Source organism: Syngnathus acus, chromosome 8, assembly GCF_901709675.1.
Source record: "Syngnathus acus chromosome 8, fSynAcu1.2, whole genome shotgun sequence".
NCBI lineage: Eukaryota > Metazoa > Chordata > Actinopteri > Syngnathiformes > Syngnathidae > Syngnathus > Syngnathus acus.
The window spans coordinates 7461804-7480546 of record NC_051093.1 but is presented as its reverse complement, the minus strand read 5'-3'; the positions used below and the strand labels follow the sequence as shown (position 1 = coordinate 7480546).

The following is an 18743-nucleotide window of genomic DNA, read 5'->3' as shown; positions in this document are numbered from 1 at the left end:
GTGGAAACGTGTCGTTCTCGTGTGCCGTGCAAAACAAGCGCATCGACTCGCCAAATGAGTCCGTGTTAGGAAAAAGCATGAAATAATGATGCTGATGTTGGAGTCGTGTCTCTTTGCTGACTACAATCCATTTACTCCTCAATTATTTTTTTTTTATCTTGCTCTGTCTTAATTATCCATCCAGAACCATACATAGCTTTTTTTTTTGCTGCTTTTCCATTTACACCAGTAGAATGTCTGCCAGGGCAGAGTTATAATTGAATTTCCAGATCCAAATTGTTTCCTCTGGCTTCATTCATCTCTCTATTTTACTATTCTTAAGAGCAGAATTAATCTACTCTCCAACACACTCATTTAGAGAGCCAAATTCCCATTAGCCTTTAAGAAAGACTATAAGACTGATATTGGTGGGGCAAACAAGAAAATTGCTGACGTAAGCAGATTTGAGCGTAAGGAACTTTGAGGAAAATGAAGTGGTGCAAAACACCTCTTTGCTCATTTACAGCAACAATAATTAGGCTCTGGCCACATTAGCACCTCTTGTTGGCACAATGTGATCGATTAGCGAGTATTAAAATTCCCACAGGGGGTGAAGCGGGGCCAGCGAGTCACTCATCCGGATTCGGGAAAGGGGCCAGCGAGGCCTTGGATTCGCTTCCGAGTCGTCTCTTACGTCAGCACTGGCTTCAATGCGTGCAAAAAAAAAAAAACACTTCAGCCCACAAGTGGGATAAATGGCCAGTGGAGATATGAGTATATGAAAAGAGTGAACAGAAGAGAGTGAAGATAAAAGAGGGATCAAATTGTGAGAGGGAGGAATTAAATGAGAGAGAGAGGATGGGAAATTGAGTTGTAACAGAAGAAGGGAGGGCGGAGGTAGACGAGGTGTGATGCCTCCTGAGGGACGGACGGCGGCAGAGGACAATGTGACAATGGAATAAATAGACAGGAGGAGGCCAAGCTGGCACTCAGCTCTGATCCTGTGTGGCGCGACAGAGCAAGCCAGAAGTCAGGAGCGGCGTGTGTGTGTGTGTGGGCTGGACAGGTAGGCTGAGAGAACAAAACGGAAGTAGAAACGCCGGTTGAAATGTGTGCAGGCTGCAGTTTCATTTCCTGACCATAGTTTGGCGGAGGTAATAAAGTTAATTCAACAAAATACTGTAATTTGAGGTTTTTTTCTGCATTGCGTCACACTGGGACGTCCATGATTTAAAAAAAAAAAAAATGGCTGCTGGGCCGTAATCTCTGGCCTGGAGCCTCCAAATGAGTGCACTCGTATACTCCTTAGAGCAGTTCTTTGGTTTGGAGGCGAGACAGTCAATAAGTTAGGTAGTATTTCAATTACACACACACGGGAACATCACCGAGTGCAAAAAAAATAATCCTGCATCCAATTTGCTATGGAATATGCATGCATGCACACGCACACACAAAAATGCACATTGTAAAAATCTCAAAATAGTGAGGCACATGGCCTAGCAAACATTTTTGCCAACGTTTCTAAATAGAAGCTTTCTATACAATTGTTTTTGTCTCCCATTTCCGAAGTAGCCATGCAAAAAAAAAACTTGCGATGACGCTGTGGGCTGCTGGGATTTTTTTTTTTTGGGCAACGCATATTTCTACCCTGTCTATAAAGGCGCTTTTGAACTTGAGAGGGGGGTGGGGGGGCTGCTGGGTTACTGCCTGATGGAGGAAGAGAGAGAGAGTGGGAGAGAAGTGAGACGGAGGCAGGGCGAGAGGTTGGACGGCTGGAAAAAGAGAGCTGAGTGGGAGGCGAGGTGGGAGAAAAGGGAGTGTGGGGGGGACAGCTGGCCTTCACTTGAATATAGTCAATTGAAAAGACAGCAAGCAGGAGAAACTTGCCACCGGCTCTTTCGCTCGCATACACTCATGCACGGAGGTTAGCTACACACACACACGCAGTGCTAAAATGACGTATTGATGACGAGACCTTCCCATCCTTTCTGCCGCTCTTCACACGTATTATCTCTACCTCAATTAAAAGCCGCTGCTTGTACCTTATCGTCCCTTTTCTTATCACCTTCGCCTCCCCATCCTCAGTCAAACATATACGCGCTTAATTAGCTCAGGCATTTATCACAGCATCGCCTAATTAACACTGACCCTATTTTAGGCCCTTTTTTGAACCTTCATTTAAAGCTCAGAGACGGTCATTGAATTTATTTGCCTAGCTCTATAAGGAATGAGAAGGTGTCATGAAGAAGACAACAAGAAGAGGACGGTTTTGGTTCATGTCTTGACACGGTGGTCTAAATGTAACACGCAGATTATTTCTCAGTGGCCCATTTCGGCTCTAAGTTTAGCAGATGAGCCACTGAGGAGCATCTGCAGTCTTCTGCTCCTCCTGTTTGTGTCCCGGCTTTTTATTGAACCGTAATGGTGCGTGCTTTTTCAGGAAATGCATTGCTCGGTGAAGTGGCGGGCCGAGATGAGTCTTTGACATCCCGGGGAAAAACTCCATGCTCGCCTAGTTTTCCATATCTCATTTTTAAAGTCGGGCCATGTTCCAGAAGCATTTTAAGGGAATCCGGATTACACAGGAGGTGCAGCCCACATTTGCTTGTACGGGATTTAATTTAATAAAGGAAACTGGATTCTTGAATAAGAGGCTGATACAAAAAAAAAAAATGGTATTGGTTACTGGGACTCCATCCGTTATGTGTGATATTGGCTTGCGTCAAAATGATAGAGGTTTTGACTTTTATCAGATAAGGCTTCTCAGGCTAGCGCCGCGGTGTGTCGTTTCATTCAGTGTCAAGTCGGTATGTCGAGTTTGAACACATTTCCCATGTTGTCACAATGCATTTACAACCCCCTGGCAAAAAATAAATAAAAAATGGAATCGCCAGTGGCAGATGAAGTTCATTCAGTTGTTGACATGACAACAAACTGAAGTCATTTCAAAAGGCAACTTTCTGGCTTTGAGGAAAAAAAATGGTGGAATCGATCATATCAGAGGAAACAATTACGGAATCACCTCACATATTTCCAAAATAAAAAATACCTGTGTATATTTGGAATAAAATTTGAGAAAGTCCTGTCACATGAACCGATCAATCACAGCTTGTTCTCCTCTCCTCACCCACCATCTGAGCTCCATGAGGATACGCCATATCCACAAAGCAAGGGCCAAGCACGCATTTAACCTTACAAGCTCTTCCAGCCCCCTGGAAAGAAGCGAAGCATGGAAGCCAATGATCTCACGAGGGCAGGGAAAAGGAGCGAGAGAGTGAAAGGGAAATGGAGTGCGAGTGCTTTGTGTGTGCTTTTGCTCGCAACACGATAAAGGCTGGTTCTCAGTCACTGTCAGTGGAGGGACCACCCTAACCCTCCCTCCCCCGTCCCATCCCATCCCATCCAAAGCAAGGATGAGCTCCTCTATATCTTTGCGCTTCAGCCTCTGTGCAATTCTCCACATTTCAAATTACAGCCATTTTGCTGCCTCGGTGATAAGTGGTTAAAAAAAAAAAATGCTTCATATATTCCACAACGGCAGGTGTACAAAGGTAACGGCTCAGATAAAACAAACAGGAGGAGGAGGGGGGATTATGCGGGGGGAAATAAATGAAGAGGGTAAAACTTAAGAGGGCTTAAGTGCTCCGTCTTGCACGCAGACCACCCCGCATTTACAATTCCTCCATCCAGCCGGATGAAAATTCAAATTCAAATCTCTTTTATTGGCGTGACAGCGACAGGGCTGTCTGCGCCACGGCACATGTCGGAAGACGCACAAAGACAATAAGACCGTGTGTATTCTCTCATCTTCTCCCACCTCGCTGCCTCGGCTTCATAAAAGCTGTACACGCACTTAAAGTCCATTACATGATCAACTGAGCTGGGGGAACATCCTGGGCCATTTTCGGACAAATGATCTACAGTCAGGAAAAGGCTAATATGTCAGCCAAAGGTAAGCAGAGCTGCATTGTGTTGTGTTAGCTACAACGTCCATTTGATTTTAATGTACCCTAAAGGTCGGGCCAATTATTAGAGAACATTTCCCAGAACCAAAACGGTCTAATGTCAAGGTTACCTTTGGGGATAACAACCCAAGTAACATGTCAATGCAGCATGTATCATGTCACATCTAAAGGTTGAATCCATTCTCAAAAGGCTTTTGGGATCAAAAGAATCAAATTGCCAACATGTTACCACATATTGGTACTCCAAATTCATAGCAGAGGATAATTAAGAGTCTTCAATTAGGCCCTGAGAGGGAAAACATATGCCACACAAAGATGAGATATTTTCAAACAAGCCATTCTTGGAAAAATGTGCTGATGGTTTCTCACCTTGCTGCCATTCTAAAAATCCTTGGGAATTGGTTAGATTTCTTGGGAGGACCACAAAAGCAGAACTAGCGTAATTAACGCTGCATAAAAGGATCTTTTGTGTATATTGTGAATCTTTCACCTCAGCAACCCTGACAAAGATTTTTAATAGCTACTGGGACAATCTGTGTAAATATTAAAATCTATATTAAATTATTTAATATAATTAAATATATTAAAATATAATTAGGATAATTTTTTTATCCTAATTAATTCACACCTGACTTCATACACATGACAGCTGGTTTATTGACTGATTAACCCCATGGATGTAATTAATTTTGTATAAACAGAAGTGAGGCATTGTTTTCAACATTTGACAGCCTGCTCTGCTCCCCTTTATCTCCCCCTCGTTGTGGCGGCACGTGCGTGCACACATTAATGAATGATTTACGACAGCAAAACACACACGCCGTTGCAGGTATGTATTCACACACACACACGCCAACACACACACACACACACACACACGCGTGTGCAAAACAACAGCTGCCACACTAATGCCAGTTTGGCATGAAAGCCTTTTAGATCTTCTCTGCTCTCTGTACAGTGTCAACCAACAGAAGCCCAATCCTGCACGCACAAAATATGCATGTTATTTACACCTGCTGTTTATCGAACATATTAGCGGCCATCTTTTGTGTTAAAAATGTCTCACGCATGCTTGCGCTTGAGCGTTGTCTCCCTTTTAACTTGTCCTGATTGCTTTTCTTCTACTCCCACAAGATAAGATGATAGCTCCTATCCCTCACATCTCCAGTATTTCCGCATCCAAAGCTCTGAATTCTTGATTAAAACGTATTAATTTTGAAAGGATGCTAAAAATAATTCCAAAAAAAAAGCTAATCAGCTTAGCCAGGGGGGTCGGAGCTTTAAATCCGAAATGTAACAACAATAACATTATTTATAAGACGAAGGGGGGAAAAATGTTTCATAGTGATATTGTTTCTCAACTTAAGCGTAAAACGAGCGATCAAAGTTAAACTCGAGTCAGGACACATGTAAAATGTAAACCCTTGCAGCGCTTCCAACAAGATGATTTAGATAAAGGCAGGCAGGCTAATGGAAGTACAGTCGCAGCATTGTGAGGCTTGTGCTTTGAATTATAGCAAGTTTGCGTGATGAGTTACTTGGCCTCAGAGAACGTTTTCAGGATATGAGCGTTGGCAGCAGCCACAATCAATAGCTGAGGCTTGGGGAGCAGGACTATTTACTGAGAAGGTCGGTCGGCCTTCGCTTCACAAAATCAGGTCACACAAAGGTAAGGCTGTTAACCCCAGTCATAAGAAACGGAGAATAAGCCTTGAGGGCGCGCAGAATGGAAAAAAAACATGGATTGTAAATACAGAATGAATAAAGTTACAAAGTGTTTTTTGGAGAGTGACCTATGTTTAGTTGAAATGAAGACGTCTGGTGACATCACAGCTGAGGTGAATGAGAATCATTTCAGTTCAAAAAGATAATTAAATAAATAATAATTAAAAAAAAAAAATCATAAATAAAATAAATAATTCAAAAGGTAGGCTTTGATTTTTTGGAATTTTCAAAGCAACACAAAAACACACAACAAAGAGCCTGATCACATCAGTAACCAAACAGCAGGTGCAATGGTCCAAAAAACTGAAACTGCTATTTACAGCTTTTGATGAATTGAAACCGATGAGACATGATGGATGCACACTAACGACATACTTTCTCACTGTAAATGGGAGCAACCTGATGGTTCTAAAAATTAACTACGTGTTAAAGACTAGCGTCTTGGTAATCAATGGGACTCCCGAGCGCCGGGGGCATATATAATGTAACAAACAGTGTAAAAGTCACCTGATGTGAAACATCTCGACAAGCTCTTCTCAACCATAAATGATCACCTACTCGGGATTCTCATTAGACTAAAGAGACGAGGTGCTCCATCACTGGCATTTCATTTCCAAGCCCGTCCTCTTCAGACTAATGTGCTCCACATGCATCATGAAGCATGACTTTGTGTTTGCTTTGTGTGACCCGTGCGGGGCAGGGGCCGCTCCTCCTCAATCAGGAGGAAGGTGGAAGGTAAACAGACGGCGGCGAGAAACGTGTCTGGCCGGGTGAAGAGGCCGTTTGACTTGTTGAATTGGTGCCACTTTTTGCCTCGGTTTACAATTTTCTTTTCAGGCTGTGTCGCTTCATGTGTGTTCTCTTTGAACCAATCTGCAGGGGCCTGCACATGTGTCACGACATTTTCTTGTCAGCTTGCACCTGCTTATTAAATAAAAAATAAAAAAACAGCAGGATCACCAGCGGAGTTAAGGGGGGGTCTGTGGGGGCATTGGCTCCTTCCAGATGCCAGGCCAGATAGAGTTTGCAGAAGAATTTGGGAGGTTTGTAAAAAAAATAAAAATAAAAATGTTATTGGTGGATGGGCTGTCTGTCCACCAAATAGCCGTGTGTCTACCTCCTTTTAGAAAACACAAAACGTCCTGTCTTGATTCCAAGTTTGACCAGAACCTTATCCAAAGCCATCTATCCGTTTTCTTTCAACTTAAATCCGACCCTCTCGCTCTCGTAGCGTTCCTGATTGGATTAGCTCGATTCCTCAAATGGATTTGTCTCAGCATTTGGAATGAATATTTAAAGCGGAATTTCTAAACGTATTATGTTTCAAATGGATTATTATACACAGTGCCCAGCTGGAATTCATGAAAGCGGGAGTTTAGCGTGTTGATCTTTTCATATTGCCGTGTCGCGTGCTTTAGCTTAAACATTGAATGCTCATTCTCTCGCTTTGTCTCTGGCCATTTCTCACTCTGTCCTACTTTTGAACCCAGTTTTTCTATCTGTGTCCTCCCTCCAGACCCTCACTCTCCTTCTCTGTCTCGGTGCCAAGCCGCCCCCTTCGTAGCCCTTCTCTCAACCTCCTTCTCTTGTCCTGCTTCTCCATTTCTGCCCTCTCTCAATAAGTCTCTCTGCAATGTTAATTCAAATTGCCTGGTCGGGAGGACAGTACAGTTCCAATAAAGCCGGAAGCACTTAGAAGAACATAATCAATCTCTCTTTTGCTTTCCCTTCCCGTTTTCTCATTCTCTGGCTTTTTTCTCACCCTATTTGAAATTCCAGCGACTCTCTTGGCTTTTAATTTGCCATCTCGTCACTATGTTCTAATCAAGCCTTTCTCGTGCAAATATATCTTCCCCCGCTCTTCACTTAAATGCCTCGCCACGGTTTCGAAGGCAGTTACGGGGTGGTGTGTCTGCCGTAATCGAGCACACCATCGGCTTTGTGCAAAGTGAAAAGGTTTTTTTAAGCCCGAGATGTTTTGTGTTCTTTTCATTTAGCTGAAGAAGGAGAAGCTGTGAATTCCAATCTATGACTGTTTTCTATCAACCACACTGAAATTTTGTTGTTGCATTTACTCCGTTTTATTTCATCAAGTGGCTGCAAAAAAATAAAATTATCAGATATATTTGAAGTAGATATACAGTCTAGTGGGAAAAAATGCATCTGAATGGGACTACTTGAGGAAATAAAACAGAGTAAATTCCAGAAAAACGTAATCATTGGCTTCTAGTGAACAAAACTCCAATAAAAAAATTTGTTTAATTCTAAATTAATTTTTAGCTAATTAAGGGGTCAGACTAAAGTTTGTGCTCCATTAGTGGAAAGTCTTTCCTCCCTCACAGAATATTCGCCTGCCGCTGTCTTTTTGTCATGTACATGCGCAACTCTCCTTAGACATCAGCTTCAGGCCCGTCATGTTTAACCGCGGACAGGTGGAGAGGACGAGACGAACGAGAGGGGAATGGCCAACGACTCCCGAGCTGCTTGAGAATACTTGGAGAGTGACAGGAAGCGAGAGTGAGGGTGAACATAGATAAGAGGCCGAGCGAAATACTTCTAATTCACAGGGACAAGCTGTGTTTCCGTGGCAACGTGGTTTCAACCGTAATAGCCCTGCTGAGGATGCCATTAGTGGAGAACAAAAAGAGAACGCTACTCGGCATTTATAGGAAGTGCGCACATAGATGGAAAAGTGGGAGAAAAAAAAACCCATCCACCTGCATTTACATTTTGAAATTTACAATCCGGTCCAATAATAAAAGCAGAACTTCAGTGTAGTTTTAAAATCCCGACAAATCAGCGTCCCAATTTGACTTTAGAGGTTTTGTTTTCATTACTATGAGGGCAGGATGTTTTAAAGGAGTAACTACATGCTGCTCATGTCTGGAAAATGAAGCAGATAATATTAAGTGCACGCATGCTCTCCAAGGCGGGATATGAGACAGCATGTTGGTATTACTGTAGGCAGCAGGCATGTTGCTCGCGCTCTGTTTTGCTCCGGGCCATCGATGACAACCTACTTTCCACTGCAGGGCCCAAAAGTCAAACAGACTTAGTTCATAACACTGAAACGTGTTTTTTTTTCTTCTAAATCTACCGTATTTTCCGCACTATAAGGCACACCGGATTATAAGGCGCACCTTCAATGAATGGCCCATTTTTACATTTGGCCCACGGGCCGGACTTTGGACACGCCTGCTGTAGTGGCTCAATATTGGTCCATATATAAGGCGCACCTGATTATAAGGCGCACTCTCGGATTTTGAGAAAATTGGAGGTTTTCAGGTGCGCCTTATAGTGCGGAAAATACGGTAGTCGAACATGTAATCACTAAAAGGTTTCACTAGAAAATCATGACCTTTTAATCACTTCATAATGAACGACTAAAGTGACTTCTGTTTATTAGCATGTAGCATCAAATGCTAAGTCTCATGCCTGTTAAACTTATCAGATTTTCCAGATGCAAATGAGTGTTGGTCCAGGAGAATGGATGTCAGACAGCAAGGCTCTGCACAAACGTCGTTTGGGCTTCCTAAAAATCCCACGACGGCAAAGATTAGAATTCAGATGGAAAAGTCTGCCGGGGGGGAGTTGCAAAACAGTTGAAGGTGAATCGCTTACAACCTCAACAAAGACTTGTAAGCTTGTGTCTAAATATTGCCCGGAATCAGACATGCTGAAGGTGTACTTTGTGGTCTAACAGTACTTCATGGTCTGAGTCACATGATGTGTGCGCCGTGTGGGTAGTATGGAAGCGAGAGAGAGAGAGACGGCCGAACGGACGGAGGGATGTTTGTGGTAATTTAGGAGAACAAGTGAGAGGAGGGGCAACATTTAGATTCATCACAGGAGCTCACCTTGCCTCAACCCGCATGATGTGAGAAAAAGGGGAGAGAAGCTGCAGCCAAGATTAAAAAAAAAAAAGAAAACAAGAGATGCAATGAGACAGAATGGGGTTGAGCCAAAAGATCTTTTCTGTGTTACAGTACTTTTTTTTTTTTTTAATACTTTTGTGGTGAAACACAATCTGAATGTATAAAGGGGGGGGGGGAATTATATATCCTAAGTAAATATTCTAACTGCAATTTGAGATATATGTGATGAAAAAGGTACAGGAAATAAATGGGACAGCAAAATATTGCGATATAGTGTCAGATATCCGACATCAAACTAGCATCACGAGACCAAAGCACACCTCGCAAGCTCTCCGTTCAGTTAACATCTACTAATTAATTACATCATTTCATTGCTTTGCTTTTTATCTGCGCTGTTTTGACTCAGATAGTCTGCTCACGGGGAGCGATTCGGTTAATGAAGGTCTTGGCAAATGCTGGCGTTGGGTCTTTGAGGGGAAAAGTTGAGCTATTCTGCTTGCAAGACGTGTAGATAGGGGCTGGCAAAAAAAAAAAAAAGGAAGCAACTGATATTTTCGGCGTGCTGTGGGACGAGAGGTGAAGGAGACCTTTTCGTGTGGTGAAAAAGGGGGAGAGTGGAAGTGCATGTCCACTGGGAGCCCAGAGACACAAGTGGCGGGGCTGGGATGAGAAAGATTGATGGAAAAGAAGCCAGGCAAGATTTAGACAGCACATCTTTGTGTGAAGAATAGACTCCTGACAAAATGTATTCCGCTCTATTGTCTTCTAGTGGCACGTGAACGTGGCGGAGCAAGACGGAGAGCGAGTGTGTGGGTAGCGTGGGTGGGTAGGTGCTTGGCCAAGAGGGAATTAACACTTGCGCATCTGCTGCAAATCGCTCCGTCTGCTTCATGTACGCTGCCCCAACGTGAACCAGACCTTACCGGGAAGCCGGAGGAGATGGGAAAATGGCTTTGCTGTGGAAATGGGCAAGGAAAGACAATGCAGAAAAACAAGCCAAAGTGGGGAATCGAAAAAAAAAAAAAATAGTGGACTAGACGGAAGAATTCAGATTTATACAGTATAGTGATTTTTTTGTTATAATAATAATGATAATAATAATTTTCCTGTATACTGTACACATAAGTGCCTAAAAAAATAAGTGTAGGAAATTGTTTTGGTGTGTGATAAAATTTATTTCAGTATAATTTTGTTATCTTGTATTTTCTATTTAGTCAATTAAATTTTTTTCTCATCTCCAAAATAGCCGCCGTCAATCAAGTGCAGGGGCGAACTCTCCTTCCGATATAAAGCAACGAGAGAAACAAAAGATTCGCTCCGAGTGCAAGTGATGGAATTGAGTGAAGAGGCGCTATAAAAAAAGTTATGGGATGAGTTTCAAAGTGGCCACGTTCTAAATGACCAGAGTAAATTGAGACCAACGGGGTTAGAAAATAGGCCATATATATTAAGGACTCCAACTCCATTTTGCAAACTCTTTTTCCAGGAAAGGGGAAAACAGAGTGGGCTGTCACATTTTCTAAACCAGGACAGCACGAGCCTTGCAGCCAGCGGATAAAAAATAATAATAATTCTTCAAAAATATGATAAATATATGATAAACAATACCTGCCTTACTTCCAAGTACTCAGTACTCGCGAAAGCAGCCGATACCAATGGCGGCTGATACCAATGATTGCAAAGACAAAATATTTCATGTACTACAAGACGAAAGAAAATCCAGAAATAACTTTTCTGAGCGCAAGGCGAAAGCACACAAAATGGACCGAACAAGCGGGCAATGGAGATAGGAAGCCGAAAGAACCGAGAGACGGACATGAAACAAAAAGAAAGCGCCAAAGGAACGCTTATCACTTACAGATGCGGTTAATTGTGTCTGTTGAAGCAAGTATGAGGCGGTGCCGAGCAGGAGACACATTATATTAAATGAGTTCAGTACCTCAGTGATTACCACAACAATCACTCCTATTATTGTAGGACATTAATTGGGGGGAAATAAGCACAGACATGTACACACCCGAGAGGGGGGGGGGGGGATTTTTGAAAATGAAATATTTACATTCTGCTTTTGATTCCTTTCCATCTATTCAATGAATATGTGTGTGGATGCATGCCAGCACATATTTGCACGCATGCCTTTGTTATCCGTGTTACATTACATTTTCCTCCGGGTCATGGCGGTTGGCTGCGTTATCGTTTTTCTTAATTGCTGACGATCTTTCATGCAAAGCATATGACGGAATGGATGCTATCTGTTTGCTCCAGCGGCAAGCTCTCCAGATAAGCCGGGGGGTGATCAGCGACAACGACGGCTATTTGTACCGTTACAAAGCCATCCGTACCTTCTAGACAAGAAAATGGCGAAGCATGTTTTGCTAATATGACTATTAGCCATAAGCTTTAGATGTGTTGATTGTTGCTGCTGGTGCACACAGGCAATTAGCAAGACAAAATGCACAACGGTGCCGGAAACCACTACGGACATGCGTGCCATTAAATTGTTGGATTAGTTCGCATTCCCAAGCATGCACATCATCATTATTTTAGCCTATGCATGGACGAATGAATAAATAAATCTCAAAAAATAAAATTTCAAAGTAAATTATGATATGGAACATTTGAATAGGCTGTTGGGTTTTTTTTTTTATCCCAGCATGAAGCCTATTCAATTTCATTAGACATGGAGTTACTCATATTTCGAATGTTCATTTTTCTGCTTGGAGATAAATGAGTCAAAACTATTAGACTAACTCACTTTGACTCTTCATCCCATGTTAAATATATATTTGATGGAATGGTCTTGTACCATTCTCCAATTTTTTTTTATTCTGCCCATCATAAAAATTTAAGTATTTTATTATCGTCTTTCCGTGTCGTGCCATGTCATCTCCTCTCTTTTTGCATGTGGTATAAAATACAGTTTTGTCTTTTGCCAATTCTAATACCAGGTTCTGCCTTTGTGTGTTGGTATCAATAAGGTGGGAGCCGCGTCCTCAGTTTTAAAAATTTGCGCATCTGAGTAGTTTTTAATTTTTCCTCCCTTCTGAAAAATACTTTCATTGAGTTGGAACACATTAATTAAGAATGAAAAATGAAAAATGCTTTGAACTAATTTAGTCTCTTTTTGTGGTATCACAAAAACTTGGCATTTCAACAGGGGTGTGTAGACTTTTTATATCCACCGTATAGTTTTATTACTTACACCTGCATGACCACATTTTAAAATGTTCCTGTTCCATTTCATCCTCACTACCAGCATTTCCCCCTTTTCTCGAGGTTTTCTTTCTCTCTTCCTTCTGCCAATCCTCCTCTATTTTATTTACGCCAGCGCACCGTCTCAGCCCATTAGTCGGACACAAATCCGCTTGGAGACAAAGCCTTAATGCGGCCCTGTCTTAGTTTTCTCAAGTCCTGGTAATGCCAGGAGAAAGCTCTCATGAGAGGTGGACTCTGCTGGTGGCTGGGGATTTTCTTTTTTTTCAACCTTTTGCCACAAAATAGCAATCTTTTCCTACTGTCTGGTCAACTCAGACTGTATGGACTTAAAAAGGTTTCTATGATTGCAAATGCTAGTGTCGATTTGCCATGCAGTAGTTCAGTTTGTCTCTTTCAATAAATGACATATTTTTTGCAGTGGAAGGTGACAAAAATGCAAGACTGTGTGTGTGAACAATAAAACGGCTGCAAATAGAAGAGGACTGTTCCATTTCATTTCTCTCCATAATTGTCTAATCAAAAGGGGCAGAAGCACAAGCTTCAGTGGCACTCGCTGACCTCGACTTGTCACTAAAGCTCGTGTGTGCTGGTACAACTGATGACCTGGACTTGATGGCACCAAAACGACAGGGAAGTGGCACGGTAGGTGGATACGCAAAAAAAAAAAAAAAAAATTAAAATCACAGACCGACCAGCAGAAGGAGCAACACGACTCAGCATATTCCACTTAATATCTCAAGCAGATGGATTTGCGCAAGTATGAAATGAATGAAGATTTTGAGGAACGGGTTTAAAGTCACAATCCGGGCAGACTCAGATAAAGCATTTCTTTTTTTTTTTTTTATCCCCTTAGGCGAGGCCTAATAACTTGGCAAAGCTTTCTTCTCTGTTCTGGTGCAATCTCCAGCTGATCGCATTATTAGCATCTTTGCTAGCAGTTGTTTGACTTAACCCGGACCTCATCCAGGCCTACTAAAAACAAAAATCTGATCAATATTTTCTTCAAACAACAAATCGCGTCCTACCTTAGCAGCCATGATCATGGACGAACCCCCGCGAACGCCGAGGATGGGAATATGAGTCTGGGCCGAGATGAAGTCCAGGATCTGGGCGATGGCCTCCTGGTCCGTGTCATCTCCAAACACCACACCTTGCAGCCAGTGCTCCGTCATTAAGTCACAGATGCTTTTAATGATGCTTTTAGGGTCCGTCTCATTCATGGTCAGGATCTCCACATTGGGCGCCATGTGGAGGAAGTCTTCTTTCTCCCGAGCTCCCGCCAGCGCCATCTCACTGGAGTTGCCCACCAGGACGACAGCGATGCTGAGGCCACGCATTCTGTTGGGAAGGGCCATATGGTGCGGAGGTGGAGGAGGGATGGGGATGTAGTGGCCGCCGCCGCCTCCTCCGCCTCCCTTCTCTCTCCGGGAGTGACAGGCAGGAGGCAGGTGAAGAAGGCAGAGCAGTAGGAGAAGGACACCAAGTGTGCGGCAGTGCGGCGATGAAGGCGGGGATGGACGGAGGTGGAGGACTCGCCTCCCTTGCTGCTGGACAACAGAGGTGCAGATCCCAGCGTGGATGCAAAGGGGCGAGGGGCAGCCGCTGATAGGCATGGTGGAGAAGAAGCGGGGGAGAAATACCTGGAGACACAAGACAGGGAAAAGGCATTGGAAAAAAAAAAAATTCAAAATGGAAGAAAAAAGTGAACACAGAAAGCATGCAACATTGATTGAGTAAAGTGGATTGCCGAGAGGCAACATGGCTTATGTGAATTAGTGCATGTCAACGTCTCTCCGCAGACCCGATGGGGAAGAGTGAAGGAAAAGAAGAAAACCCTGTGAGGGGAGGAAAAAAAACCAGACAAAAAAAAGAGGGATAGGAGAAACTGTCACACTTTGCGAACATGAATAGTTGATGAAACATGATACGATGATGCCATATAGTTTACATAGAAGCAGCTCAAGAATCAATATTTCATGTGGGAAATCTCTGAAGTGAAATTATGCTATGTATTTTGAGGACATGAATTCTTCCAGTGAATAAAATACTATTATGTCATAGAATATGACAATTAAAAAAAACTATTCTAGATCCCCAAACAAATGAAAACTAAGAACAGCGATGAACTGAAAAACTGATGATTAAAATTATGGAATTTTCCATAAGTGCTGGAATGTGGTCCAGCTTAGTCGACAAGCGCCGTAGAAATAGATGAAATAATTTAACTAATTAAAATGTGAGCCTGCTTACTTTTTTATTCTTAAACTTTATGCATCCTACCAGCATATCTATCACATGAGTAGGTGGGAAGATGTTTGCTGCAGCTATGTGGGCTGAGATACCCAGGACAGTAGTGGTGTAACCGTTTAGAAATGTGCATTTAAGAGGCAGATGGTTGGAACAAAGCACCCCAAAAAAAACAAAATTAATCAGGAAAAAATAAAAGCTGACAGCTAATGACATATAAATTGATAGACAAGATAAAAAAAATAAAAAAAAAGGACAGAATGAGAGGAAGATAAAGGGACTTATATGCGGAGATGACAGAACAACTCCTTTAGGGAAAACTAATTGCCGGGGGTTCGTCAGCTCTAATTACAGGTCCCTGTGTTCATAGTCAACTGCACACGCCTCCCCAGGAAGGACGGAGAGGTGGGAGGGAAGGAATTATGGAGGAAAGTGACAGAAAGGGAGGAAGGCGCAGTGGGAGGAAAAACAGGGAGCGTAAACCAACGAGGACCTTGGTGAGACACAAGAAAGATCAAAGTCAAGAGAAGAACACGCCGGGAAGAAGAGAGAGAGAGAGAGAGAGAGAGAGAGGGGAAAAAAAAGGAATTCAAGACAGATACGGAGGAGCGAGAGCGGAGAGAGAATCACACAGTGCAGGCGCTAGAGCTAGTGATGTCTTCTTTGAATCTGGACTTCTCTGGCAGCACTCTGTTTCCATGGCAACAATTAATAGAGAACTACATGTACTCACATACAGGCACATTTGATGGACACGGAGATACATAAGATATATTTTACATGGAATTAATTTTCCGCAGGCCTCTAGATGAATTTTCACAGCACCCACTGATTTGTAACTATTTTTAATATGCACTAATATAGTCATGAATTTGAAAGCAAATTTCAATCAACCATCTCAAATTTGCAGAATTTTTTAATCTTTTTTCTTTTCTTTTCTTTTTTAAAGTATAATCTGCTAAATTGTGCAAGAGCAATCCGTTGACACGACTTTCAGCGGGCATAGAGGGTACAAAATGCAATGACATGACAACAAAGTTGGCCTCAGCGCCATGTGTGTACACAGATTAGCAAACAATCCTGTGAACACACAACGGCCACAAAACACTCCACTTTATGCATATTTACCCGCAACTAAAGTTTGCCTGGTCACACACACACTTTGAGCAGGTCATACACTCACACTTTAATTATCCTCTTTATGAACATTTTCATTTTAAGTCATTTTATCATTCTTCTGTAATTTTTTTATGCCAATTTGAGAAGAGACACTTCGTATGTTTTTAAAGTCGCACCCTATCCAGGTTAAGGAAATATTCAAAATGGTTAACTTGAAGTGTAGAACTCTTCAAGATAATATTAAACCAAAGAGGGCTTATCTTGAAGAGCCAACATATGTCGCTGCTGGATGAGAACACCAAAAAAAAAAAAAAAAGTCATGCACTGGAGTTCTATTCATTTTTTTTTTTTATGACCGCTTCGGCGTCTGATGCCACACAGATGCAACGAGGCATCGGCCAATTAGGTAAGAACACGATGTTTCAGGTAGTTACTCAGACGAAACAGAAAAAAAAATTAAAATAGCCACTAAGTGGGCCCAAATGAACGGAGTCATTAATGAATGTCAAGGCCAAACACGGCTCATATTTTAGCAGTGGAAGGTGACAAAGCAGGTGATGTGAGGCCACAGCTCTGTAATTGGCGGCGCGCTAAAATTCCAATTTATGTCAGCTATAAATCACAAAATAATAGCCAGAAAAGAAACGCATTCCTGCAGGTGTCCGGCTATTAGAGCGCAGGTCATGAGTCAGACGCCACAAACGTGCCCATGCAACAATTTGTCAGTCAGCCAAACAAGCTTGACTCTTTTCACAGGTAGGGGGGGGGGGGGGGATTCTGACTTTAATATATGTAAGTGAACAGCACTCTGTTCCTATAGCAACATCTACTGCTCTCACTGTAATAAATCCACACAAGACAAGCTGCGGAATGGTTTGTGCGCTTGTGGACTACATGAATGTGTGTTAGTGTGTAGATGATGAATTTGGTTTGAAAGGTTTGCGAGCGGTGCCATGCAGCCGTAGCTCCCTAATGCATTTTTAGAATTGACATTTACGTTTGTTTCCTTTTTTTTTTTTTTTTTTTTTCTCCTCAAATGAATGAAAAGCCATAAAAATAAGTAACCTTGGCTGTGATCTCTGCTATGTGATCGTTTTGTTATGGGAGTGATTTAACCAGGAAAGACGGCACATGACAAATTAAAAAAAAAATGTCAGCGGGTCACTGCGCCGCATACTGATAAGAAATGAGCCGGACGTCGGAATAGCTGCTGGACCTGCACGAAACATGATCAACCAAATTGTGGCTTGATGTGTGAACTCATTAAAAACTGCTCTGCTAAATATTCATGAAGCCTATCTGTGGAGGTGGAAGACGCGTGTTGTTCGGAAAGGAGCCACTCCAGCAGCCCCCACAGTGAATCAGAGCAGCCAGCCTTCACGCACACATTCACCGAGACTCCGGCACCAATCTACTTTCATTACGCTGTCTGGTTCCAAAAAAAGAGACTACAACCAAGCTGCCATCACTCTCTTCCTTCCCAATTCCTTTCATTTGAATTCTATTTAGCCTCCACTTTATCATTTTGTCTGTTTGAACAAGGCTCCGTCTCATTTCTGCTACTTATCTCCCGCATTTCATCAACCTCAACATGTACATGTTAAGTGTCAGGTTTGTCCATGGTGGTATTAGCATAAAAAGTGGAGGATGGTCATTTTTCATCATGTTTGATAAGAGGACAGCGACACTCCATTCTGCATGCAGTGCTTCATTTGTGATTCCAATTGTCCTTTAATTGAAATAAGAATGTCATGCTGAGAGAATCGTTTATCAAGATCGAGGAAGGAATAAATAAGTTTGATGTCATGACGCACACTCGAGGTATATTTGCAGATGCTGATGGTTGTAATGAAATAATTATGGCGCAGGGAAAGAAGTGAGGGTATTGTGGCTTCTTTTTGCACAGGGGCCATAATTAAGCCTCTGCACTTATTCCCTACTTATTTTATAAATTGAGGCGCCGCATGTGTTTATAAATGTGCCCTCACCAGCCACAACATTATGAAGAACTATTATATGTACAATATTGAGTTCAAGAAATCGACATTAGCCAAGAAAATAATTTTGAGGAAATTATTTATCAGAGGAATATTCTTGAATTTAGATTTTGGAGTCATGTAAAATTGCATCGCTTCATACTCAAAGCTTCTCCAGTTATAAGAGGGTGTGCACAATTGCGCAACCACTTCACCTCAGTTGTTTATTTTTATTTTTTATCATTTTTTATTTTTTTAGATTTCTTTTTCTCATGGAGTTGAACAGGTTAAACTTCACTTTAATAATACAAAAAATAATCATTTATATTGGTCTCACCACAAAAATCTGGCACTCAAAGAGGGGTGTGTAGACTTTTTATATCCACATGGAGAAATGTGAGCCAGGTGTTATAAACTGAGCACCATCAGAGGATTTTTTTTTATATATATATAGAATAGAGCCCTTGAGAGCAGACCACAAAGTTCATGGTGTGCCCCGAGCAACATTTAGTTCCATTGTTTACACCTGAAGTGTAAAAAAAATCTCATAAACGTTAACCTAAGAACCGTTTCAAAGACCCCGTTTACCAAAAGACTAATAGGGCTCTACTTCTTCTGACAGATGTTCAAAGCATCCAGGA

At 42.1% G+C, this 18743-nt stretch overlaps 1 protein-coding gene across 2 annotated transcripts in view; it reads right to left on the bottom strand.

Moving 5' to 3' along the window:
• Positions 1–18743, bottom strand: part of LOC119126408 (glutamate receptor ionotropic, NMDA 2B) — a 61220-nt gene that overhangs the window by 27963 nt on the left and 14514 nt on the right. For both annotated transcript variants that reach the window (XM_037257675.1, XM_037257676.1), the window contains exon 4: positions 13786–14400. In XM_037257675.1, coding sequence (XP_037113570.1) covers positions 13786–14400 — 615 coding nt within the window. The remainder of the gene's footprint in view (positions 1–13785; positions 14401–18743) is intronic.